Below are 25634 nucleotides of genomic sequence, written 5' to 3'. Positions count from 1 at the left end.
ACCATCCCACAATTCCTGCCTCGCCATGGCTCTGAGCAGCTCATGGCAAGACATGCAGATGTGAGGTTTCAGGAGCAAATGCAGCCCCACAGGAAGCCAGGGGTCACTATGGTTCACGAAAAGCCGCTTTGCATTGGCAGGAGATACAAACGCCTGAAAGTTCTTAGGAAAATCTGTTAAGTGAGATCACAAACTTATTCCTCATGCCTTGGAGGATGAGAAGAATCTGGAAAATTCCCACTGGCTCAAGAGTTGCAGTTAAAGCGGTTTGTGGGCCGGGTGTGGTGGCTCATGCCTGTAATCCCAGCACTTTGGGAGGCTGAGGTGGGTGGATCACCAGGTCAGGAGTTCAAGACCAGCCTGGCCAAGTTGGTGAAACCCCATCTCTATAAAAAAAGGAGGGGGAGCTTGTGGTGAAATTAACTAGGGGCAGCCCTCGCCCCATAAGGACTAGCTGACTGCAGGTGACACCTTCGGGGCGGGTGCTCAGCCTGCAGGCTCTCTCCGAGAGGACAGCCACCCCCATGAAGCCACAAACTTCTGAGTGGGCCCCTCAGGTCACCACGTCTGAGGCTGAACTTCCTGCACTGCTGAGCTCCGTCTTTCATGTTTGTCCTGCTGGGGAAGGCCCCAGATCAGAAAGGTGGCATCTCAGACCCTCTCCCACTCATGCTTTACCCCCGAGCAGCACCAGGCCTGCCGCCCCGAATGCCCAGCAGGCGCTCCGCTCCCCCGAGCACCTCAGCCGGGGGGCTCCCTGGTCCCAGCACCACCCCGCCACTCCGCACCCCGCCACCCCTGGTGCTCATTCGTCTTTCTAAACATCAAACCAGAGGGAAAGACAGACAGGCAGCCTCACAGCCCTGGTAACTGTGGCTGACTCAGCCTTCAGGGGAAGCAGGATGAAAATGCAGTTTGCCCTCCTCAGTGGCCCGGGACCCTCAGCCTTGCCAAGAAATTCCCAAGCAAGCAGCGCCCAGATGCTCGGGCTGGGCCCCCTCCCACTCCTCCTCACGAGGCCCAGTCGCTCATGGCTACGGCTACAGCAGCCGGACGCGGTGTTCCTGGGCAGGACCCAGGGAATGGGAAGAAAGTGGCCAGAGCCACGGGGACCACTTTTCTGGAGAAAAGCCCATCCCCTTGCCCCTCCCAGAGCCTCCGCTGCGCAGGACTCATCACTCGTCCTCTTGAATGTGCTGTGACTGGAGAGGTCCAAGGGCTGCCTGCCAGCCCCCAAGTTAACGAGACACATGTGGCTCCGGGACAGGCTTCCCTGCCAATCAGTCGGAGACTGGCAAAGTCACGTGGAAATGATGCCAAGCGAACCAAACTGATGGAAGAAAGGTAGGGCACAGCTCAAAACAAAAACCAGGAATCCCTGCCCTGCCAAGTGGGAAGGGACGAGGCACAGCACAGAGGCGCTGTGGCACGAGCTTTCGGAAGGTCAAGACCTACAGGCCAAGACACTCCCCATCCCGCCAGGTGCCCTGCAGACGGGGCTCCTGGACTGGATAGAGCTGAGGGTCTCCCAGGAGTCTCTCCCTGTGTTAGAGCTGAGGGTCTCACAGGGGTCTCTCCCTGTGTCAGAGCTGAGGGTTGCTCAGGCTTTCTCCCTGTGTCAGAGCTGAGGGTCTCACAGGGGTCTCTCCCTGAGTCAGAGCTGAGGGTCTCCCAGGGGTCTTTAACTGTGTCAGAGCTGAGCGTCTCCCAGGAGTCTCTCCCTGGGTCAGAGCTGAGGGTCTCCCAGGAGGGTCTCCCTGTGTCAGAGCTGAGGGTCTCCCAGGGGTCTCTCCCTGTGTCAGAGCTGAGGGTCTCCCAGGCTCTCTCCCTGTGTCAGAGCTGAGTGTCTCCCAGGAGGGTCTCCCCGTGTGAGAGCTGAGGGTCTCCAAGGGGTCTCTCCCTGTGTCAGAGCTGAGGGTCTCCCAGGGGTCTAGCGGTGTCAGAGCTGAGGGTCTCCCAGGGGTCTCTCCCTGTGTCAGAGCTGAGGGTCTCCCAGGGGTCTCTCCCTGTGGCAGAGCTGAGGGTCACCCAGGGGTCTCCCCCTGTGTCAGAGCTGAGGGTCTTCCAGGGGTCTCGCACTGTGTCAGAGCTGAGGGTCTCCCAGGGTCTCCCTGTGTCAGAGCTGAGGGTCACCCAGGAGTTCTCCCTGTGTCAGAGCTGAGGGTCTCCCAGGGGTCTCTCCCTGTGTCAGAGTTGAGGGTCTCCCAGGAGTCTCCCCCTGTGTCACAGCTGAGGGTCCCCCAGGGGTCTCGACCTGTGTAAGAGCTGAGGGTCTCCCACGGGTATCGCACTGTGTCAGAGCTGAGGGTCTCCCAGGGTCTCCCTGTGTCAGAGCTGAGGGTCTCCCAGGGTCTCCCTGTGTCAGAGCTGAGGGTCTCCCAGGGGTCTCTCCCTGTGTCAGAGCTGAGGGTCTCCCATGGGTCTCGCATTGTGTCAGAGCTGAGGGTCTCCCAGGGTTCTCTCCCTGTGTCAGACCTGAGGGTCTCACAGGAGTCTCTCCCTGTGTCAGAGCTGAGGGTCTCCCAGGGGTCTCTCCCTGTGTCAGAGCTGAGCGTCTCCCAGGAGTCCCCCTGCGTCATAGCTGAGGGTCTCCCAGGGGTCTCTCCCCGTGTCAGAGCTGAGGGTCTCCCAGGGGTCTCCCTGTGTCAGAGCTGAGGGTGTCCCTGTGTCAGAGCTGAGGGTCTCCCATGGGTCTCCCTGTGTCACAGGTGAGGGTCTCCCATGGGTCTCCCTGTGTCAGAGCTGAGGGTCTCCCATGGGTCTCCCTGTGTCAGAGCTGAGGGTCTTCCAGGAGTCTCTCCCTGTGTCAGAGCTGAGGGTCTCCCAGGGGTTTCTCCCTGTGTCAGAGCTGAGGGTCTCCCAGGGGTCTCTCCCTGTGTCAGAGCTGAGGGTCTCCCAGGGGTCTCTCCCTGTGTCAGAACTGAGGGTCCCCCAGGGGTCTCCCTGTGTCAGAGCTGAAGGTCTCCCAGGAGTCTCCTTGTGTCAGAGCTGAGGGTCTCCCAGGACTCTCTTCCTGTGTCAGAGCTGAGGGTCTCCCAGGGGTCTCGCTGTGTGAGAGCTGAGGGTCTCCCAGGGGTCTCACCCTGTGTCAGAGCGGAGGGTCTCCCAGGGGTCTCTCCCTGTGTCAGAGCTGAGGGTCTCCCAGGGGTCTCTCCCTGTGTCAGAGCTGAGGGTCTTCCAGGGGTCTCCCTGTGTCAGAGCTCAGGGTCTCCCAGGACCCTCTCCCTGTGTCAGAGATGAGAGTCACCCAGGAGTCTCTCCCTGTGTCAGAGCTGAGGGTCTCCCAGGGGTCTCTCCCTGTGTCAGAGCTGAGGGTCTCCCAGCAGTCTCCCCCTGTGTCACAGCTGAGGGTCTCCTAGGGGTCTCCACCTGTGTCAGAGCTGAGGGTCTCCCACGGGTCTCACACTGTGTCAGAGCTGAGGGTCTCCCAGGGTCTCCCTGTGTCAGAGCTGAGGGTCTCACAGGAGTCTCTCTCTGTGTCAGAGCTGAGGGTCTCCCAGGACTCTCTCCCTGTGTCAGAGGTGAGGGTCTCCCAGGGGTCTCGCATTGTGTCAGAGCTGAGGGTCTCCCAGGGTCTCCCTGTGTCAGAGCTGAGGGTCTCCCAGGACTCTCTCCCTGTGTCAGAGCTGAGGGTCTCCCAGGAGTCTCCCTGTGTCAGAGCTGAGGGTCTCCCAGGGGTCTCTCCCTGTGTCAGAGCTGAGTGTCTCCCAGGGGTCTCCCTGTGTCAGAGCTGAGGGTCTCCCAGGAATCTCCCTGTGTCAGAGCTGAGCGTCTCCCAGGGGTCTCTCCCTGTGTTAGAGCTGAGGGTCTCCCAGGGGTCTCTCCGTGTGTCAGAGCTGAGGGTCTCCCAGGGTCTCTCCCTGTGTCAGAGCTGAGGGTCTCCCAGGGTCTCCCTGTGTCAGAGCTGAGGGTCTCCCAGGAGTCTCTCCCTGTGTTAGAGCTGAGGGTGTCCCAGGACTCTCTCCCTGTGTCAGAGCTGAGGGTCTCCCAGGGGTCTCGCTGTGTGAGAGCTGAGGGTCTCCCAGGGGTCTCTCCCTGTGTCAGAGCGGAGGGTCTCCCAGGGGTCTCTCCCTGTGTCAGAGCTGAGGGTCTCCCAGGGGTCTCTCCCTGTGTCAGAGCTGAGGGTCTTCCAGGGGTCTCCCTGTGTCAGAGCTCAGGGTCTCCCAGGAGTCTCTCCCTGTGTCAGAGCTGAGGGTCTCCCAGGACCCTCTCCCTGTGTCAGAGATGAGAGTCACCCAGGAGTCTCTCCCTGTGTCAGAGCTGAGGGTCTCCCAGGGGTCTCTCCCTGTGTCAGAGCTGAGGGTCTCCCAGGACCCTCTCCCTGTGTCAGAGATGAGAGTCACCCAGGAGTCTCTCCCTGTGTCAGAGCTGAGGGTCTCCCAGGGGTCTCTCCCTGTGTCAGAGCTGAGGGTCTCCCAGCAGTCTCCCCCTGTGTCACAGCTGAGGGTCTCCTAGGGGTCTCCACCTGTGTCAGAGCTGAGGGTCTCCCACGGGTCTCACACTGTGTCAGAGCTGAGGGTCTCCCAGGGTCTCCCTGTGTCAGAGCTGAGGGTCTCACAGGAGTCTCTCTCTGTGTCAGAGCTGAGGGTCTCCCAGGACTCTCTCCCTGTGTCAGAGGTGAGGGTCTCCCAGGGGTCTCGCATTGTGTCAGAGCTGAGGGTCTCCCAGGGTCTCCCTGTGTCAGAGCTGAGGGTCTCCCAGGAGTCTCTCCCTTTGTCAGAGCTGAGGGTCTCCCATGGGTCTCGCACTGTGTCAGAGCTGAGGGTCTCCCAGGGTCTCCCTGTGTCAGAGGTGAGGGTCTCCCACGGGTCTTGCACTGTGTCAGAGCTGAGGGTCTCCCAGGAGGCCCTCCCTGTGTCAGAGCTGAGGGTCTCCCAGGACTCTCTCCCTGTGTCAGAGCTGAAGGCCTCCCAGGGGTCTCTCCCTGTGTCAGAGCTGAGGGTCTCCCAGGGGTCTCTCCCTGTGTCAGAGCTGAGGGTCTCCCAGGGGTCTCTCCCTGTGTCAGAGCTGAGGGTCTCCCAGGGGTCTCTCTCTGTGTCAGAGCTGAGGGTCTCCCAGGGGTCTCTCCCTGTGTCAGAGCTGAGGGTCTCCCAGGGGTCTCTCCCTGTGTCAGAGCTGAGGGTCTCCCAGGGTCTCCCTGTGTAAGAGCTGAGGGTCTCCCAGGAGTCTCTCCCTGTGTCAGAGCTGAGGGTCTCTCAGGAGTCTCTCCCTGTGTCAGAGCTGAGGGTCTCCCAGGGTCTCTCCCTGTGTCAGATCTGAGGGTCTCCCAGGGTCTCTCCCTGTATCAGAGCTGAGGGTCTCCCAGGGGTCTCCCACTGTGTCAGAGCTTAGGGTCTCCCAGGGGTCTCGCACTGTGTCAGAGCTGAGGGTCTCCCAGGGTCTCCCTGTGTCAGAGCTGAGGGTCACCCAGGAGACTCTCCCTGTGTCAGAGCAGAGGGGCTCCCAGGACTCTCTCCCTGTGTCAGAGCTTAGGGTCTCCCAGGGGTCTACCCCCGTGTCAGAGCTAAGGGTCTCCCAGGGGTATCCCCCCGTGTCAGAGCTGAGGGTCTCCCATGGGTCTCGCACTGTGTCAGAGCTGAGGGTCTCCCAGGGTCTTTCTGTGTCAGAACTGAGGGTCTCCCAGGAGTCTCTCCCTGTGTCAGAGCTGAGGGTCTCCCAGGAGTCTCTCCCTGTGTCAGAGCTGAGGGTCTCCCAGGGGTCTCTTCCTGTGTCAGAGCTGAGGGTCTCCCAGGGGTCTCCCTGTGTCAGAGTTGAGGGTCACCCAGGAGTCTCTTCCTGTGACAGAGCTCAGGGTCTCCCAGGGGTCTCCCTGTGTCAGAGCTGAGGGTCTTTCAGGGGTCTCTACCTGTGACAGAGCTCAGGGTCTCCCAGGGGTCTCCCCCTGTGTCAGAGCTCAGAGTCTCCCAGGGGTCTCTCCCTGTGTCAGAGCTCAGGGTCTCCCATGGGTTTCGCACTGTGTCAGAGCTGAGGGTCTCCCTGTGTCAGAGCTGAGGGTCTCCCAGGAGTGTCTCCCTGTGTCAGAGCTGAGGGTCTCCCAGGGGTCTCTCCCTGTGTCAGAGCTCAGGGTCTACCAGGGGTCTCTCCCTGTGTCAGAGCTGAGGGTCTCCCAGGAGTCTCTCCCTGTGACAGAGCTGAGGGTCTCCCAGGGGTCTCTCCCTGTGTCAGATCTGAGGGTCTCCCCGGGGTCTCTCCCAGTGACAGAGCTCAGGGTCTCCCAGGGGTCTCCCCGTGTGTCAGAACTGAGAGTCTCCCAGGGGTCTCTCCCTGTGTTAGAGCTGAGGGTCTCCCATGGGTCTCGCACTGTGTCAGAGCTGAGGGTCTTCCAGGGTCTCGCTGTGTCAGAGCTGAGGGTCTCCCAGGAGTCTCTCCCTGTGTCAGAGCTGAGGGTCTCCTAGTTGTCTCTCCCTGTGTCAGAGCTGAGGGTCTCCCAGGTCTCTCCCTGTGTCAGAGCTGAGGTTCTCCCAGGGTCTCCCTGTGTCAGAGCTGAGGGTCTCCCAGGGTCTCTCCCTGTGTCAGAGCTGAGGTTCTCCCAGGTTCTCCTGTGTCATAGCTGAGGTTCTCCCAGGGTCTCCCTGTGTCAGAGCTGAGGGTCTCCCAGGACTCTCTCCCTGTGTCAGAGCTGAGGGTCTCCCAGGAGTCTCCCTGTGTCAGAGCTGAGGGTCTCCCAGGGGTCTCTCCCTGTGTCAGAGCTGAGTGTCTCCCAGGGGTCTCCCTGTGTCAGAGCTGAGGGTCTCCCAGGAATCTCCCTGTGTCAGAGCTGAGCGTCTCCCAGGGGTCTCTCCCTGTGTTAGAGCTGAGGGTCTCCCAGGGGTCTCTCCGTGTGTCAGAGCTGAGGGTCTCCCAGGGTCTCTCCCTGTGTCAGAGCTGAGGGTCTCCCAGGGTCTCCCTGTGTCAGAGCTGAGGGTCTCCCAGGAGTCTCTCCCTGTGTTAGAGCTGAGGGTGTCCCAGGACTCTCTCCCTGTGTCAGAGCTGAGGGTCTCCCAGGAGTCTCCCTGTGTCAGAGCTGAGGGTCTCCCAGGGGTCTCTTACTTTGTCAGAGCTGAGGGTCTCCCAGGGGTCTCCCTGTGTCAGAGCTGAGGGTCTCCCTGTGTCAGAGCTGAGGGTCTGCCATGGGTCTCCCTGTGTCAGAGCTGAGGGTCTCCCAGGAGTCTCCCTGTGTCAGAGCTGAGGGTCTCCCAGGGGTCTTTCCCTGTGTCAGAGCTGAGTGTCTCCCAGGGGTCTCCGTGTGTCAGAGCTGAGGGTCTCCCATGGGTCTCCCTGTGTCAGAGGTGAGGGTCTCCCATGGGTCTCCCTGTGTCAGAGTTGAGGGTCTTCCAGGAGTCTCTCCCTGTGTCAGAGCTGAGGGTCTTCCAGGGTCTCTCCCTGTGTCAGAGCTGAGGGTCTCCCAGGGGTTTCTCCCTGTGTCAGAGCTGAGGGTCTCCCAGGGTTCTCGCCCTGTGTCAGGGCCGCGTGCCAGGACAAGCTGCTGGCCGCTGACCAGTCTGTCCTGCTCGTGGCTGCATCCCAGCGCCCAGGGATGCCGGCACCCAGGAGGGATGTGGTGCACCTCCAAGGATGGCCCCTCGCTGAGCTTCCCGCAGCTCTTCTTTGCTCCAAATCCACTTAAGAAGCTTGTAACGGCACCAGGCTTTTCACGGTGTGACCGGTAGGTTTCAGACCCTCACTGTACTTTCCACCACTCTGCGTTATCAATCCAAACCCGTCTGAGGCAGGACCATCTGTGCTCAGTGGACTGGGCAGACAGAGCCCTGGCCCTTCCCACACAGCTGTCAGCCAGCAGAGCAGCCCATCAGGCACTCAAGGAGCCCTTTCTCCAGGCGTGGGCAAAGAAGGCGCCAGCAAGACCAGCCTGCTTGGGTCACCTGATGGCTCCCTGCTCAGGGCCTCTGGGGATGGGGCAGCTTCACTCACCACCACGGCACTGACCCTGGAGCAGACACTGCCCTCCTGGAGGGCAATTTCAGAACACGTATCACAGGCTTAAAATGCGTATACCCTTTCATCTAATACTGACTTCTGGGACATTCTATTAAATGAATAATCAGATATTTACACAAAGCATATGTGCAAAAATTCACCAAAGCCTGGTTTATTAAAATAAAACTGGCAACTTCCTAAATATACAATATTATGTCTTAAACAAATTGGTTAAATATAGTACATTCGAATGACGGCTAACAAGCAGTCATTAAAATTTCAGCTATCAAAAAATCAGTAAGGAAATGACGAACGTGGAGAATGCAGGCTGCACGACCACACACAGTAACCCATCTGCGAGCTGTGGGCACACACACACCAACACATCAAAACTCAACAGTGCAACTTCCTATAACACACACTCCTGTTGAAGCAGAAAACATGTTTCTAATTACTTCATGTGGCCATGAGGGGAAACAGCCAACCCTACAGATGCCTGAGCTGCCGTCCTGGGGCGGGACTTGAGCCACAGAGTGCACTGAGGTTGGGGGGATGCTCTGGTCCACAGGGGCTTATTGGAACTCAGGGCCATAAGGTAGGGTGGTGACTGAGGCAGAGTGTGCTAGGCAAACACTTTGAAGGCAGGGCCGTCACAGCCCATCTGGAGCCCACGCCCCCCACCTCACAGCCCATCTGGAGCCCACGCCCCCCGGCCTCACAGCCCATCTGGAGCTCACGCCCCCCGCCTCACAGCCCATCTGGAGCCTTCACCCCCCGGCCTCACAGTCCATCTGGAGCCCACGCCCCCACCCCGGCCTCACAGCCCAACTGGAGCCCTCACCCCCTGGCCTCACAGCCCAACTGGAGCCCACACCCCCCGGCCTCACAGCCCATCTGGAGCCCTCACCCCTCTCCCTCACAGCCCATGTGGAGCCCACACCCCCCCGGCCTCACAGCCCATCTGGAGCCCACGCACCCCACCTCACAGCCCATGTCGAGCCCACACCCCCTGGCCTCACAGCCCATCTGTAGCCCTCACCCCCTGGCCTCACAGCCCATCTGGAGCCCACACCCCCCGCCTCACAGTCCATGTGGAGCCCACACCCCCCGGCCTCACAGCCCTATCTGGAGCCCTCACCCCCTGCCTCATAGCCCATGTGGAGCCCACACCCCCTGGCCTCACAGCCCATCTGGAGCCCACACCCCACCGCCTCACAGTCCATCTGGAGCCCACACCCCCCCGCCTCACAGCCCATCTGGAGCCCACACCCCCCGCCTCACAGTCCATCTGGAGCCCACACACCCTGGCCTCACAGCCCATCTGGAGCCCACGCCCCCCGCCTCACAGCCCATCTGGAGCCCACGCCCCCCGCCTCACAGTCCATGTGGATCCCACGCCCCCCGGCCTCACAGCCCATCTGGAGCCCACGCCCCCCGGCCTCACAGTCCATCTGGAGCCCACGCCCCCCCGCCTCACAGCCCATCTGGAGCCCTCACCCCCTGGCCTCACAGCCCATCTGGAGCCCTCACACCCCCCGCCTCACAGCCCCATCTGGAGCCCCCACATCCCCTGCCTCACAGCCCATCTGGAGCCCACACCCCCCGCCTCACAGTCCATGTGGAGCCCACGCCCCCCCGGCCTCACAGCCCATCTGGAGCCCACGCCCCCCCGCCTCACAGCCCATCTGGAGCCCACGGCCCCCTGGCCTCACAGCCCCATCTGGAGCCCACACCCCTCCGGCCTCACAGTCCCATCTGGAGCCCGCAACCACCCTGGTCCCTGGAGAGGAGGCAGAAGCAGGAAGAGAAGCGCTGGAGGGCCCCTGGACACAGAAGAGTGAAAGGGGCGGAGAAGGCCTGGGGGGACCCCCGGGGTTGGAGGAGGAGTACACGGCCAGCTTGCAACCCCACGCCCTTGTCCCAGTGTGGGAAGTGGCCTCGGAGGCCTTGGGGAGGACAGGACACTCACACCCAGCAGCACAGACACGGAGTGACCGCTCAGAACACAACTGCCACAGGGGCACACACGAGAAAGAAATGGCAAGTTACCTGGATGAGGTCTGGAAAATGGCCCGTCTTTAGCTTGTGTGACTCCAAAACATAAGAAAACCAAAATACTGGCCACAATACCTCTGCAAATAAAGAACAAACAGCCCCTCAGTGTGTGCAGGATTCTCCCAGGAGGGAGGTGGGAGGCTGCAGGGACCCCCAGACACCCACTGTGGAACAGCCTGACGCAGGCGGGAGGAAGGGTCGGCGGGGGGAAGGCTACCTCCACCACCTGGGCCCAGCGTTCACACTCCACCTGCCCAGTGGCCCACGCCAGGCAAAGGCCTTCGCACTCAGGCGGCCGGTGGCTCCCAGGGTCACGTGACAAGACACTCGCTTACACGCAAAGCACCGAATGCTCTGCATGTGACCATCAGCACAAACGCCCACGTAGGAGGGACAGTGTCGCTGACGCCTCCCTGCTCCACTGTGGCAGGACCCAGGAGGTGTCTCTATAGAGCGCCTGTGTCTTTCTGGGGTCATCTCATCTGATACCAACAGGACTCCTGCGGTTCATTAGATGGCAGCGTGAGGGCTGTAACTGCAACCAAGATGCAGGTTCACGGAAAGGAAGGGGCACAGCCCCCACCCAGGAAGGTGCGAGGGGCTGCGCTGGGCATCGGGGAGGAGCCTTGGGGAAGGTGCTCCCTCCTGGGCAAAGCTCCTTGGGGCCGGCCTCAGCCAGAGGCCCAGTGGGTCTCCATGAGAAGCAGCTTAGGCCGGCGGATGTGCAGACAGCCCTGGCCACAGGCACCCGCTCACGTCGGCACCCCCACCCGCGCGTGGACCCCCTGTGCTCCGCGGGCACCCGCTCACGTCGGCACCCCCACCCGCGCGTGGACCCCCTGTGCTCCGCAGGTGCTCCATGCGCACGTCCTCCTCAGTCGTGCTCAGCTCGAGGTCTGAGACCCGCTGGCTGCTGAACCGCCCAGTCCCTCCGGTCACACCTCGGGGTGTTGACATGCTGGGCCGCCTCCAGAGGAAGCCGCTGCGCACACACACGTTCACGTGGCTGCAGGAACAGACGGGGCCACAGAGACAAGCGAGCTATGTTGTAAGACTGCGCCCTTAAAAAGTATCCAGAAACAACTTCGGTCTGAGGGATTCCCCTCTGCCTGCAGGAGTGCCCGGGCCAGAAAGTCCCGAGCAGACGAGGTGAGGTCACGCCCGCTGGAGCGCCCGCAGGAGGCCTGCAAGATGGAGGATAGGGAGGGCGCAGGCGGCTGGGCCCCAGTGCCTCCGGGGAAACGGTCTGGTCATTCTGGGAACCTGCTGCTGTCCACTCAGAGCCCCAAGGGTCTCACCTGGGAGGCAGGACATCCATGGCCCCCCCAGGCAAAACCTGAGTTTCTGACCTGTCTCCACCCAAGCCCCAGCTCCCACATGCCTGCTGTCAGCCTCCAGGGACAGACGCAGTGATGCCTGTGCCAGGTTCAGCAAGGCGGGACCCCCGTCCCTGTGCAGGTGCCCCTCCTGAGCTCTCTCAGTGCTGAGGGGTGGGAGGGGTGTGAAAAGTTCCCTGCAGAGGCCCCTGGGGCAGTACCCAGGCCCCGCCTCAGCTGTGCCTCCACGGCGCGTGCAGAGAGTCCTAACACTCAGAGGAAAGACGCTGAAATGTTCTGCGCCCCCCACCCCAGAAAAGATAGAAATGAAAAGAGAAACACAAGCACTGACCCAGGGAAGCTGCTACCCCTGCCATCCGCTGGACAGGCACACGCCACCCCAGGCCGCTGGGTGTGACCTGGCCGCGTGGTGTGCTGCGGGTGTCCAGCTCCTGAATTGGCCTGCGGCCCCTCACATGTGTGCACACCGCCCAGAGGCCAGCTCAGACCGGGTCACACTGGACTCTAACCTGGCTGGCCACACATCACATAATGTTTACCACAACTTCACAAGCCTAATTTGTTCATAAGAATTACTTGTCGGGCGTGGTGGCTCATGCCTGCGATCCCAGCTACTCTGAGGCAGGACAATCGCTCGAACCTGGGAGGCAGAGGTTGCAGTGAGCCGAGATTGCACCACGGCACTCCAGCCCGCGTGACAGAGCGAGACTCTGTCTCAAAAAAAAAAAAGAAAGAAAACAAATATATTACATTTTAAAAATAAACTTTTAGTTTTAGGCTGGCTTTAGATTTACAGAATTATTGTGAAACTAGTAAAAGTTCCTATTATCTCCCATGCCCAGTTTTCTCACTATTAACGCCTCACGGTTGACAAGCCAGCACTGACGCACGGCTGCTCACCGAAGCCCGCACCGCCCTCCTCCCTGGCGCCCTCCTCCCGCCCGCAATCCCTTCCTCAGCGCCACGTGGCGTTTACTCGTCCGGGTCCCTCAGGCTCCCCTAGGCCGGGACAATCTCTCAGACTCCCCTCGTCACTGATGACCTGGACTGTTTGAAGGAGGCCTGGCCGGGAATTCTGTGGAACATTCCTTAGTGAGGTGTCGGCCGTGCTCTGCATGACTGGGCTGGGGCCTTTGGGTCGGGAGGACCGGGCAGCAGCCTCGCCGTGCCATCGGGGCCACGCGATGAACGTGACCAGTGCCCGCTGAACCGGGCCGCCAGGCTCTGGAGTGTCTGTGGGTGCCTCCGCCATGGCGCCCACCCATCGCCCTCTCCGTGCTCCACACCCAGGAAGGAGGGCACGTGTGCAGTGCCCGGCGGGGGCAGGGAGTCGCACCAACTCCTGGAGTGGGTATCGACCTCGTTCACTGTCTTGCACAGGAAGATCCATCTCTCACGTGGTTATTCAGTCACTGAAATGGGTATGGGCCCCTGGATATCCATCTCACACTTTAGGCTATATTCTACCTAGACCCTCCCCTCCCGCAGCGTAATCCACCATCACAGGGTCACTCCACCTCCTCCCTCTGACTACCTAGACCCTCCCTCCCGCAGCGTAATCCACCATCACAGGGTCACTCCACCTCCTCCCTCCGACTACCTAGACCCTCCCTCCCGCAGCGTAATCCACCATCACAGGGTCACTCCACCTCCTCCCTCCGACTACCTAGACCCTTCCTCCCGCAGCGTAATCCACCATCACAGGGTCACTCCACCTCCTCCCTCCGACTACCTAGACCCTCCCTCCCGCAGCGTAATCCACCATCACAGGGTCACTCCACCTCCTCCCTCCGACTACCTAGATTCTCTCCTCCCACAGCGTAATCCACCATCACAGGGTCATCCACCTCCTCCCTCCGACTACCTAGACCCTCCCCTCCCACAGCGTAATCCACCATCACAGGGTTACTCCGGCCTCCTCCCTCTGATTACCTAGACACTCCCCTCCCACAGCGAGATGCTGGCTTTCACGCCATCACACAATCATAAACAAAATGGCGACAGCTGCCACCCAGCACCTCTGTGGAGCAAAACTTTATCGACTAGAGCAGCGTCTATGCCATTCTTTTTCCCTCCGGCCTTACAGACGCTGCTGATTTCTAAAGTTACTCAGCACCTTCTTCTGAACACCCCACAGGAAGGTCACCAAATATATATGCAACAGTTAAGATTCTCGTCAGTCTGCATTCCCTGCTGGGATCACCGATCTCCTAAATGAATGCTTAAAATCTCCACAAGGTTTACTCTTGTGTTGTCCAGTTCTACAGGTTTGGAGAAACGCACAGTGCTATGTATCAACCATGACCGTGCCACACAGAATGGCTTCAGTACCACACGAATGCCGTGTTCTACCACAGAGTGGCCTCAGTGCCACACGAATGCTGGAGGAGGTGGAGTAACCCCACAGGGTCACTCTTCTTTCCCTGGAAACAACTGATCTTTCCACTACGACGTCATTTCGCCTCTTCCAGGGTCATCGAGCTGAAACCACAGTGCGTGGTCTTCTCAACTGGCTTCTTTCACGTAGGAACATGTATGCAAGGTTCCTCCCTGTGGTCGTGGCTTGATGCTCACTTATCATTACTATCTTTTAGAGAGAGGGTCTCATTCTGTCGCCCAGGCTGGAGTGCAGTGGCACGACCTCGGCTCACTGCCACCTCCGCCTCCTGGGTTCAAGTGATTCTCCAGCCTTAGCCTTCCGAGTAGCTGTCACCCAGGTTTGTTTTTGAGAGAGGGTCTTGCTCTGTTGCCCAAGCTGGAGTGCAGTGGTGTGATCTTGGCTCACTACAGCCTTGACCTCCTGGGCTCAAGGGATCCTCCCCCACCTCAGACTCCTGAGTAGCTGGAATGACAGGTGTGCACCACCATGCCTGGCTAATTTGTGAGGAGACGGAGTTTCGCCACGTGACCGTCTAGCTCTGTGTCCCCACGCAAATCTCATCTCTAATTGTAGCCTCCACGTGTCGAGGGAGGGAAGTGCCTGGATTACGAAGGCGGCTTTCCCTCACGCTGTTCTCATGTGGTAAGGGAGTCTCAGGAGAGCTGATGGTTTTACAAGTAGCAGTTTTTGCTGGGAGTGGTGGCTCATGCCTGTTATTCCAGCACTTTGGGAGGCCAAGGTGGGCAGATCACTTGAGGTCAGGAGTTTGAGACCAGCCTGGCCACTATGGTGAAACCCTGTCTCTACTAAAAAGCACAAAAATTAGCTCGGCATGGTGGCGGACGCCTGTAGCCCCAGTTACTCGGTAGGCTGAGGGCGGCAGAGGTTGCGGGGAGCCAGGATCGCGCCACTGCACTGCAGCCCGGCGACAGCGAGACTGGAAGCAGCGGCTGTTCCTGTGCTGGCTCTCACTCTCTCCTGCCGCCTTGTGAAGAAGGGGCTTGCTTCCCCCTCACCTTTGCCATGACTGTAAGTTTCCTGAGGCCTCCCCAGCAGTTCGGAACTGTGAGTCAATTCCCCTTTCTTTTGTAAATTACCCAGTCTTGGGTATTTCTTCCTAGCAGTCTGAAAACAGACTAATACACCACGTTACCCAGGCTGGTCTGGAATTCCGGGCCTCAAGCAGTCCTCCTGCCTCGGCCTCCCACAGCGCTGGGATTACAGGTGTGGCAACCCCGCCCCACCTGCTTCTTTTCTTCCTGTTGAGCTTTAAGAGTTCTTTGCATATTCTGAATACAAGCCCTTTGTCAGTGTTTTGTATATATTTTCAACAGCTTGTGGCCCACCCTTTCATTCTCTTGACAGTGTCTTTTACAAAACAGAAATTTTAATTTTTTCGAGGTCTCACTCTGTTGCCCAGGCTGGAGTGCAGTGCGTGATCTCGGCTCACTGCAACCTCCACCTCCCGGGTTCAAGCGATTCTCCTGCCTCAGCCTCCCGAGTAGCTGGGATTACAGGCACCCACCACCACACCCAGCTAATTTTGTATTTTTGGTAGAGACGGGGTTTCTCCACGTTGGCCAGGATGGTCTTGATCTCTGGACCTCGGGTGATCCACCCACCTCGGCCTCCCAAAGTGCTGGGATGACAGGCGTGAGCCACCGTGCCCAGCCAGATACTTTCTATGTAAGAAATCTACCCTTGAGGACATCAAATAACTCTTGTATTAAAAATAAACCAGCCCCTGCAGTCTCCTGGACAGCCAGTGTGCGGCAGAGAGGCTGTGCAGGAGTCAGGGTGGTGCCGCCGTCAGGGTCCTGGTGCCTGCAGTGCGGGTCTGGGCCGTGAGAACGGACTCCGGACAGGGGCACCACGGCAATGTCAGTGGAAGGAGCCAGCAGCAGAGAAGGAGTGGCTTCTCTTGTGCCCTCAAAGTGGGTGAGGAGGCCAGAGAACATGAGCTGGGAGCACGTCCAGTGTTCCCAAAACAGAACCTCAGAGGAAAGTGCCCAGGGCCCCGTGAATTCCCGTCTCCTAGCCCTCTCGATGAACACACACAGGGGTTCCCTGCTGGAGAGGACAGGGTGGCAGAACCCAGCCTCTCGGGTCGGGGGCCACTCAGGAGAGGCCAGCGCTGGGTGAAGCGGGGGACGTGTCCACTGCTGCTGTACCCCTCTGGGTCTGCGTCGTCCCCCAGTGCTTCCCACAGCACCCAGGCCTGGGAGGGCAGGGACTGGCTTGGGGTGGCGAGGCTTCATGACATGCCTGGTGGAGTCTGGTGAATGCTCTTGCGGAGCGCTCCTGATGCCCTCTGCACTCCTGCTCTTCCTTGGCAATTCTTGCCATATGGGGGCACGCGAGGGGAGACCCAGTGTCGCTTCCTAATCCACCTGCCCTGCTGTGCCTGGCAGATGCCACAGACCCTACTGGCCAGGTGGTGACGGATGAATTCAAGAAAGACCAAGTCCTACTTGAAAGCTCCCTCTAGACAACATGGAGCTCCTGCCAACAGCCTTACTGCCTCCAGAGCCACAGGGGCAGCATCCCCAGGTGGTCCCTCCACAGGGCCCAGGCATGGCACATGCTCCCTCATCTACTTCTGGACCCTAATTACCCAGTGCACACAGGGCCTGCAGGTTCTGCACGTGGCCCCAACAGGGACTGATGGCCTAGGAGAGGGAGAAGGAGGATAGGAGACGCCGGCCGGGCCAGGCCTGAGAGTAAGCTGCCACCTCAGGCTCAGAAAAAAGAGGAAGGCCCAGCAGAGGTGACTGGGAGAGGGATGTCAGCGAGGTGGCAAAGAGCCCACAGGGCGCGCAGCCAGGAGCAGGGGGAAGACCAGGACATGAGAGGCCACCGTGTCTCACAGGGGAGGACGGAGAGGTGAGCTCCTCTGGGGAGCAGGCTGCAGAGCCCTGGGTCCAGGCACCCAACAGCAATTTGTAACCAGAAATGCCAGCTGCCCCCAGGGAGATGGGCTCGGTGATGTCTGCTGTGGGTGACTCTAAAGCATCCCAGTCCCCTACAGACAGGGCACTGGGTGTGCTCGTGCTCTGGAGCCTACAGGGCTGGTGGCAAGTCAATGAGCAGAGAGGGCCCCCGAGGCCCGTGCATGCGTGATGACGTTCACACGGCGCCTACCCATCGCCTGTCCGACACTCAAGAAGACATCGAGACCCTTGCTTTACAAGACAAAGTGCTGGCCCGAGAGCGTAGGGACAGCGGACGCCCCACGAGCCCCAAGGCTCCTGCCAACCAGAGCCGCCGTGTGGCTGGGCACCAACAGGCCTCCTGTGCCCCCCTCCACCTCTGCCCTCCCTGGTGCTGCTCTCCGGACCCCGCTCTGGCCTCCTCCCACCATCCGCTCGGAGCAAGCGGTGCCCAGGCCCTGAAGGTGTCAGCGGCCTTGCTGTGCAGGAGGCAGCCCTGGGCAGACACAGCAAGGTGCACGGATCGGGAGAGGAGAAATCAGGCACAGAAAACTCACGACAAATTCCCAGGCTCTAAAAGCAGCTTCTCCCACACACATTCTGAGACCGGCGCGGGAACCTGTGGAACTCCGGAAAGGACACACCCAGTGTCTTGCCTGCTGTGGAGATCACGCTGAGAAGACGCGTTTGCTCACTTCCTGAACACAGAAGCGGGGTAGCAGGCCGCCGACCCCCATCCGTGCAAGAGCCACGCCGGCTGGCAGAACCAGCACCAGCCACTGCAGGAACCTCACACCGGGAGACGTCCGAACTCGAGGGCTCAGCCCCGCAGGCTGCCACAGAACGTTCCAGCCTCTCAGTACGCAACACTCGGGAAACGCGGCACAGGCCGCTGGGCACATGGAGACGGCAGACTCCTGCTCCTGGGGACAGGCGAGGGGGGCTGACCAGTCCACGGCAGGAACACCACACGGCACCCAGGGCGGCCCCAGGAGTCCGCGCGTCAGACACACTCAAGGGAGAGGGTGGCGGCCCACGCGGCAAGGACACCACAACCCCACACGGAGCACAGGGGCGGCTTCGGAAAGCAGGATGGGAGGGCCGGTTACCTCTTGGTGTTGTAGGCCGTGTCCTGAGGCGTTTCTTCCAGCAGCGTCACGTAGCCAAGCGCACAGGTGAGGATGAAGAGCACGGTCAAGGTGTGGGCTCGCCTGAAATCCAGAAACGCATAAGCATGGTGTCAGAGCATGGCAAGCACTGCTAAACGCTCACGTAACAGGCCCCCAATCCGCTCCACACCGAGGAGAGAGCTTCAACTCCACTCTCCAACTCCCAATGAGCACGTGGCTGCGAGTCCCAGCGGGGAACTCTGAGATGACCCTGCATCTGCTGGCCAGTGAGGGCTGAGACCAGCCCCCAGGATGCTGGACAAGAAGAGCCCCGTACTCCTGGGGAGCTGAAGGCTGCTGCTCAGAGGCCAGGAGGGCACTGGCATTCAGGCAGCTGTCTGCTGTTAAAGTTACTGGAGATGTAAACATGGTACTTTTCACTGTGCAAGACGACCAGCCTTCCGGTTCAGGAAATCACATCTGAGAGATTCAGGACAACATCCCAAGAAACCGAGGGCTGAGAAGGGGCCTGAGCAGAGGCCTGCAGATGACCACGGCCAGCGGGTGAGGCGGCAGCCATCTCTGCTTATCCTCTGGCCTGGCTGTCAGACCCAGATGTGGGAGGAGGAGGCAGGGTGCTCTCTTTGCAATCTTGTCCCGTCCCATCGCTGGTGGAAAATGTCTCACTCAGAAACAGCCCACAACAGGCCCAGGACCAGAACCACAGCGCCACCAGAACTGGAACACTGCCGGTGCCAGACCCTCGCCCGAGACCCCTCTGCACAACCACCTGCAAATGCAGCCAGAGACCCGGTTCCTACACCCACCAAGTGTGTCCTTGGAGGGAGGATGTACCCCTCGCGCCTCAGTTTCCCCATCTGTAACCCGGTTCCTACACCCACCGAGTGTGTCCTCGGAGAGAGGATGTACCCCTCGTGCCTCAGTTTCCCTATCTGTAACCCGGTTCCTACACCCACTGTGTCCTCGGAGGGAGGATGTACCCCTCGTGCCTCAGTTTCCCCATCTGTAACCCGGTTCCTATACCAACCGAGTGTGTCCTCGGAGGGAGGATGTACCCCTCGTGCCTCAGTTTCCCCATCTGTAACCCGGTTCCTACACCCACCGAGTGTGTCCTCGGAGAGAGGATGTACCCCTCGCGCCTCAGTTTCCCCATCTGTAACCCGGTTCCTACACCCACCGAGTGTGTCCTCGGAGAGGATGTACCACTTGTGCCTCAGTTTCCTCATCTGTAACCTGGTTCCTACACCCACCGAGTGTGTCCTCAGAGAGAGGATGTACCCCTCGTGCCTCAGTTTCCTCATCTCTAAACGGAGGAGCTTCTGACCTCCAAGGACATTGTAAAAATTAAGTGAATGACGCATGTAAAGCACCCTGCCCAGGACTTGCCTCCACAAAACATAAACTGTTTGTGCCCTAAAGAAATGAAAAGGCAAGTCACAAACTGGGAGAAAATATTCACAGTCGTGCATTGGACAAAACTTTGCAGGCTGCGCCATCTGTAGTCCCAACACTTTGTCCAGCTGAGACAGGACTGCCTATGCCAGGCATGCAGGACCAGACTGGGTAACACAGTGAGACCCCATCTCTATAGGAAATTAGCTGGCGTGGTGGCACGCGCCTGTAGTCCCAGTTACTCGGGAGGCTGAGGCGGGAGGTTCGCTTGAGCCCAGGTCAAGGTTGAGTGAGCTAGGATGACCGTGCCACTGCACTCCACCCTGGGGACAGAGCAAGATCTATCTCAAAAAAAAAAAAAAAAAAGACTTTGTATCCAGAATATATTAAAAAAAAACTTTTACAGCTTAGTAAACACTTTAATGGAAAAAAGAGGCAAAAAATTGAACAGGCACCTCACAAATAAAATATGCAAATGGGCAATAAGCACATGAACAGCTGAAGTGTCACACATGAACAGACGGTCACCGTGAATGCAAATCAAAGCCGCGACACGACATCAGACACAGCCGCCACAATGGCTGAAGTTAAAAGCATCACAACGCCAAGTGCTGGTGAGGTCTCGGGGTAGAGAAGACGCTCACACACAGCGGGTGGGACGGCAAAGTGGGACAGAAAAGTTAAACCCATGTCTACCATGCAGCCCAGCCAGACACTCTCAAACGTTTACTTGAGATAAATGAAAACACAGGTCCACTCGAAGACTTACATGCAGATGTTTCGTTGCTAATAACCTAAAATCGGAAGCAGACCAAAACTCTATCAGTGGGTGAAACGCCATGTCCCTCCGTACTGCTTGGCACTGCTCAGCACTCAGAGTTACGTGCTGCTGGCAAGGACCTCAGTGTGGATGGAGCTCAAAGACACGCCACTCGGGAGCCCAGGCAGGAGGGCTGCTCTGGGGCAGTAGCTCGAGACTAGACGGGGCAACACTGTGAGATCCCGTCTCAAGAGAAAGAAAAAGAAAAGCACGCCACAGAAGCCAGGCATAGAAGCCAGGCACAGAAGCCACCTCCCATCTGTCACCTACACACGACCCGAGGAAATGAGTTGGCACCCATGAAGAGCAAACAGGAGCGGGACACAAGCCTTTTGGGTGATGGAAGGTTCCGGGGCTGAGCGCGGTGATGGCGGGGCATGGACGTGTCACCCGAAGTCAGTGCTGCCACTGAACGCACTCACACTGGACTTGGCTGGTTTCACGAAGAGCCAGGGTGGGGGCTCCAGCCCGCCTGTGTCCGGAATGCTGCCCCCTATCGTTTCTAACCCTAACAATTCGTGCACATTGATTCCACGTTCATTTTAATCCATGGTAATTTAAACAGCAGTTTGGCAAGTGGGTACAAATGATTCCATGAGGATTTTGACTGCAATGGAACCGAATGTATAACGTAGCGTGAGGACTGACAGGTAGCTAACACAGGATTCCCATTCGTGAGACATGGAACGTGCTCCATCCATTCAGGAATTGTCTTATGCCCTTTAAGTTTTACTTTCCTTATGAAAACATCCAGTTATGCTAAGCAGACTGGCCCCAAGCGAAGAAAACAGAGAAGCGAACTCTTCTGTTTTGAGACAGGGTCTGGCTCTGCTACCTAGGCTTGAGTATGGTGGTGCAATCTTGGCTCATTGCAACCTCCCATCCTGGGCTCAAGCCATCCTCCCAGCTCAGCCTCCGGAGCACCTGGGACCACAGGTGCGTGCCACCACACCCAGCTAATTATGGGTGCGTATACATATCCCTCCGCCTCCTGGCTTCAAGCAATTCTCCTGTCTCAACCTCCCGAGTAGCAGAGATTACAGGAATGCACCACCATGCCCGGCTAAATTTGTATTTTTAGTGGAGATGGAGTTTCACCATGTTGACCAGGCTGGAATTTTTTTGTATTGTTGTAGAGAAGGAGTCTCGCCATGTTGTCCAGGCTGGTCTCAAAGTCACGAACTCAAGTGATCTGCCCACCTCGGCCCCCCAAGGTGCTGGGATTACAGGTGTGAAAGCGAATTCTTCTGCCATATTTCACAATACTGGGCATTTAAGACAACCAGAGGTGAATAAGAGCTTCCTTTTAGTTCTCAACCACCTTTTTCTTTCAATCCATTCTCACTTGAGTCCTAAGCCATGAGGAAACTGCAGGGAATCTCAGCCTTCCAGCTGAGCTCCGCATGGAGGAGCCCTTCAGTATGTGGGACCTGGCCACAACCGCCACAGAGAAACCACTTCAGAAGGCCCGCTTAGATGCCATTCCTAACAGTGCCTGGATTTGGCTACCCAGAGACTCACTCTGCTGAACACACGTGGCTCACAGAAAGTGTCTTCCTGGACACAGCCCTGCGGGGAAACAGGCTGGAGCCCAGCTGGGGCCCAGGAGTCCCCTGTGCGCCTGCCTGTCCCTCCATGAGGCACACCCTTTCCTCCACACAGGGGACATGAGATCTCCGTGGAGAGTAAGACGGCCCTGGTTAGGATAAGAAGAGTAAAGAGTGTTTGGGGGCAGGTGCATTGGCTGCAACTGTAATTCCAGAGCTCTGGGAGGCTGAGGCTGGAGGATCACTTGAGCCCAGAAGTTGGAGACCAGCTTGGGCAACATAGTGAGACCCTATTTCAACCAAAAAAAAAACAAAAAAAACAAAATTAACTGGGCGTGGTGGCACGTGTTACTCCCAGTTACTTGGGAGGAGGGAGGGTGAGGTGAGCGGACTGCTTCAGCCCAGGAGTCGGGGGCTGCAGTAAGCTGAGATCGCACCCCTGCACTCCAGCCTGGGTGAGAGCGAGATCCTGTCGAAAGAAAAGAAAATAAAAGAAATAAAAGGAGAAAAAGAAGAAACAAAGCAAAACAAAACAAAGCAGCGTCGGGATCGCAGAGTCGGCGACACGAGGACGAGGAGCGCGGCTCTACGAAGAGCAGTGTTGGGATCGCGCCCAGGGCCAGGGCAGCTTCGCGGGCTGTGCCTGGTGCCCACAGGCAAGTCCGGGCTGGTAAGTGACACTGTGAAGGTCACACAGCAAGTGTGGGAGCCACTCCCTGAGCCCTGCCCCGGCCACACCCAGGACAAGGCACAGCCTGCCTTTCTGGGCCCTCCTTCCAGTGGAGCGAGACCAATACGGGAGGCTAAGGAACCCTGCATGTTACAGGGAAAAACATGAGGGATGGGAGTGCAGGGTAGGGAGGGCCTCACGCAGGGACACTCAGGCAGACCAGAGATGGGGGGTTGGGGACACACATGCAAAGGCCTCGAGACAGGGCAGCCAGGCCTGTGCAAGCAGCCTCAGGGCCAGTGTGGCAGGAGGAAGGGGCCCCCTTGGAGGGTCAGATGTGGCTGTGGCTCAGCATGAGCTGCAGGACAGCGGGTGGAGCAGGGCTGTAACTCCATGGCACCTTGGGAGCCACAGCAGCTGCGGTGAGGACGTGAACCTGCAGGCCTGAGGAGCTAGGAGTGTTTGGGTTGAGATCTATCCAGAAGAATGACCAACAGGGTCAGCCTCAACCTCCCAGGTTCAAGCAATTCTCCCACCTCAGCCTCCCTAGGAGCTGGGGCCAGACGCGGGCCACTACACCCAACTAATTTTTAACAATTTTATTTTTGGTAGAGACAGGGTCTTGCTATGTTGTGCAGCTGGTTGAAAACTCCTGGGTTCAAGCTATCCTCCCGTTGCAGCCTCCCAAAGTGCTAGGATTACAGATGTAAAGAATCCCACCCGGCGAAACCACCATTTCTATTGCAAAGCCACGTCCCAGTACCACCACGTCAGGAGGGCTTGCAGCCTGGGAGGCATCACCGGAGACCACAATGAGGAAGGAGCAGAGGAGCAGGCACCCTTGGGCTCAGGCTCCCAGGACCTCCCCAAAGGGTGCACATGTCTGAAGTGACCTCGGAGGACATAAGTGCTGGAAGCCAGGACGAGCCTCACCCTGGGGCTTCCTGAAGAGGCCCACCCTGCAGGAGGAACAAGGGTCAAGGGGCTCCAGACACCCAGAACCACTCTCAGGGTCCACAGCACAGACAGAGTGGGTGCAGCGTGCACGGAGCAGGACTCGGCCTGGCTGGAGCGCGGTGCCGGGATGGGAGCCTGCTGTGAGGGACGCCTCAGGTGGGGAAGCTAATGGGACCTCCACAGGACCCTGCCTTGGGGCTGCACGGCCGTCCCATATGAGGGCTTCTCACTCGGGGTGTACACAGTGTCTGTAAGAAACAGGGGTGAACATCTCCTAAGGGAGGCGACCCGTGCAAGAGACACTAGCCCAGCAGCCTGCTCAGATGCAGCACGGGAGAGCCAGAAGCCAGGTCAACGTGAGGACCCCACACCCCTGTTCCGCAAGAGACCAACAGGAACAAGTGGGCCCAGGAAGAAGGTGGAACAACCAGGCCTCAGGGACACCACAGGCAACCCGCAGGAAGACGTGGCTAGGCTTGGCCCCATACGAACCCGAGAGCACATTGACACCTCAAGGCAGCATCTCCCAGATCCTGCCACAGCACAGGCTCCAATTCACATGCAGGAACCCAGGAAGCAATGCAGAGCACAAGGGTGGGGCCAACAGCCATGTGTCACCAGCACTGAGTACCACAGGACACAGAGACAGGACCACACTGCAACACACGTTCCACAGGACACAGACACAGGAACACACTCCAACACACGTTCCACAGGACACAGACACAGGATCACACTCCAACACAATTCCACAGCACAGACAAAGGACCACACTCCAAAACACGTTCCACAGGACACAGACACAGGACCACACTCTAAAACACGTTCCACAGGACACAGACACAGGACCACACTCCAACACAATTCCACAGCACAGAGACAGGATCACACTCCAACAAAATTCCACGGCACAGAGACAGGACCACACTCCAACACACGTTCCACAGGACACAGACAGGATCACACTCCAACACACGTTCCACAGGACACAGAGACAGGACCACACTCCAACACACGTTCCACAGGACACAGAGACAGGATTACACTCCAACACACGTTGCACAGGACACAGAGACAGAGGACCATGCTCGAACACAATTCCACAGCAAAGAGAACGGATCACACTCGAACACATGTTCCACAGCACAGAGACAGGATCACACTCCAACACACGTTCCACAGGACAAAGACACAGGATCACACTCCAACACACGTTCCACAGGAAACAGACACAGGACCACACTCCAACACAATTCCACAGCACAGAGACAGGACCACACTCCAAAACACGTTCCACAGGACACAGACACAGGACCAAACTCCAACACACGTTCCACAGGACACAGACACAGGACCACACTCCAACACAATTCCACAGCACAGAGACAGGATCACACTCCAACACAATTCGACGGCACAGAGACAGGACCACACTCCAACACACGGTCCACAGGACACAGAGACAGGATCACATTCCAAAACACGTTCCACAGGACACACAGACAGGCTGACACTCCAACACAAGTTCACAGGACAGAGACAGGATCACACTCCAACACACGTTCCACAACACAGAGACACAGGATCACACTCCAACACACGTTCCACAGGACACAGAGACAGGCTCACACTCCAACACAAGTTAACAGGACAGAGACAGGATCACACCCCAACACACGTTCCACAGCACAGAGACAGGATCACACTCCAACACACGTTCCACAAGACAGAGACACAGGATCACACTCCAACACACGTTTCACAGGACACAGACACAGGACCACACTCCAACACAATTCCACAGCACAGAGACAGGATCACACTCCAACAAAATTCCACGGCACAGAGACAGGACCACACTCCAACACACGGTCCACAGGACACAGAGACAGGATCACACTCCAACACACGTTCCACAACACAGAGACACAGGATCACACTCCAACACACGTTCCACAGGACACAGTGACAGGATCACACTCCAACACAAGTTAACAGGACAGGGACAGGATCACACTCCAACACACGTTCCACAGCACAGAGACAGGATCATACTGCAACACAAGTTAACACGACAGAGACAGGCTCACACTCCAAAACACGTTCCACAGCACAGAGACAGGATCACACTCCAACACACGTTCCACAAGACAGAGACATAGGATCACACTCCAACACACGTTCCATAGCACAGAGACAGGATCACACTCCAACACACGTTCCACAGCACAGAGACGGGATCACACTCCAACACACGTTCCACAAGACAGAGACACAGGATCACACTCCAACACACGTTCCACAGGACACAGAGACAGGCTCACACTCCAACACAAGTTAACAGGACAGAGACAGGATCACACCCCAACACACGTTCCACAGCACAGAGACAGGATCACACTCCAACACACGTTCCACAGCACAGAGACAGGATCACACTCCAACACACGTTCCACAGGACAGAGACAGGATCACACTCCAACACACGTTCCACAGCAA

The 25634-nt window shown here is 58.3% G+C and overlaps 1 protein-coding gene across 3 annotated transcripts in view; it reads right to left on the bottom strand.

Moving 5' to 3' along the window:
- The window catches only part of PTDSS2 (phosphatidylserine synthase 2), an 84011-nt gene that overhangs the window by 14730 nt on the left and 43647 nt on the right, over window positions 1-25634 (bottom strand). For 2 of the 3 annotated variants that reach the window (XM_021676993.2, XM_064370273.1), the window contains exons 2-3: window positions 17729-17830; window positions 9967-10049 (exon numbers count right to left, since the gene is read on the bottom strand). In XM_021676993.2, coding sequence (XP_021532668.2) covers window positions 9967-10049; window positions 17729-17830 — 185 coding nt within the window. Of the gene's footprint in view, window positions 1-9966; window positions 10050-10222; window positions 10319-17728; window positions 17831-25634 lie in introns of those variants that run through there. The other variant, XM_064370272.1, reaches the window with a different exon arrangement.

The sequence above is a fragment of the Aotus nancymaae genome, unplaced genomic scaffold (assembly GCF_030222135.1).
Source record: "Aotus nancymaae isolate 86718 unplaced genomic scaffold, 86718_ANA_hifiasm-v0.15.2.pri h1tg000106l, whole genome shotgun sequence".
In the NCBI taxonomy this organism is placed as follows: Eukaryota; Metazoa; Chordata; class Mammalia; order Primates; family Aotidae; genus Aotus; species Aotus nancymaae.
Note: the sequence above shows the minus strand (reverse complement) of the source record. Positions and strands in the feature narration are given on the sequence as shown.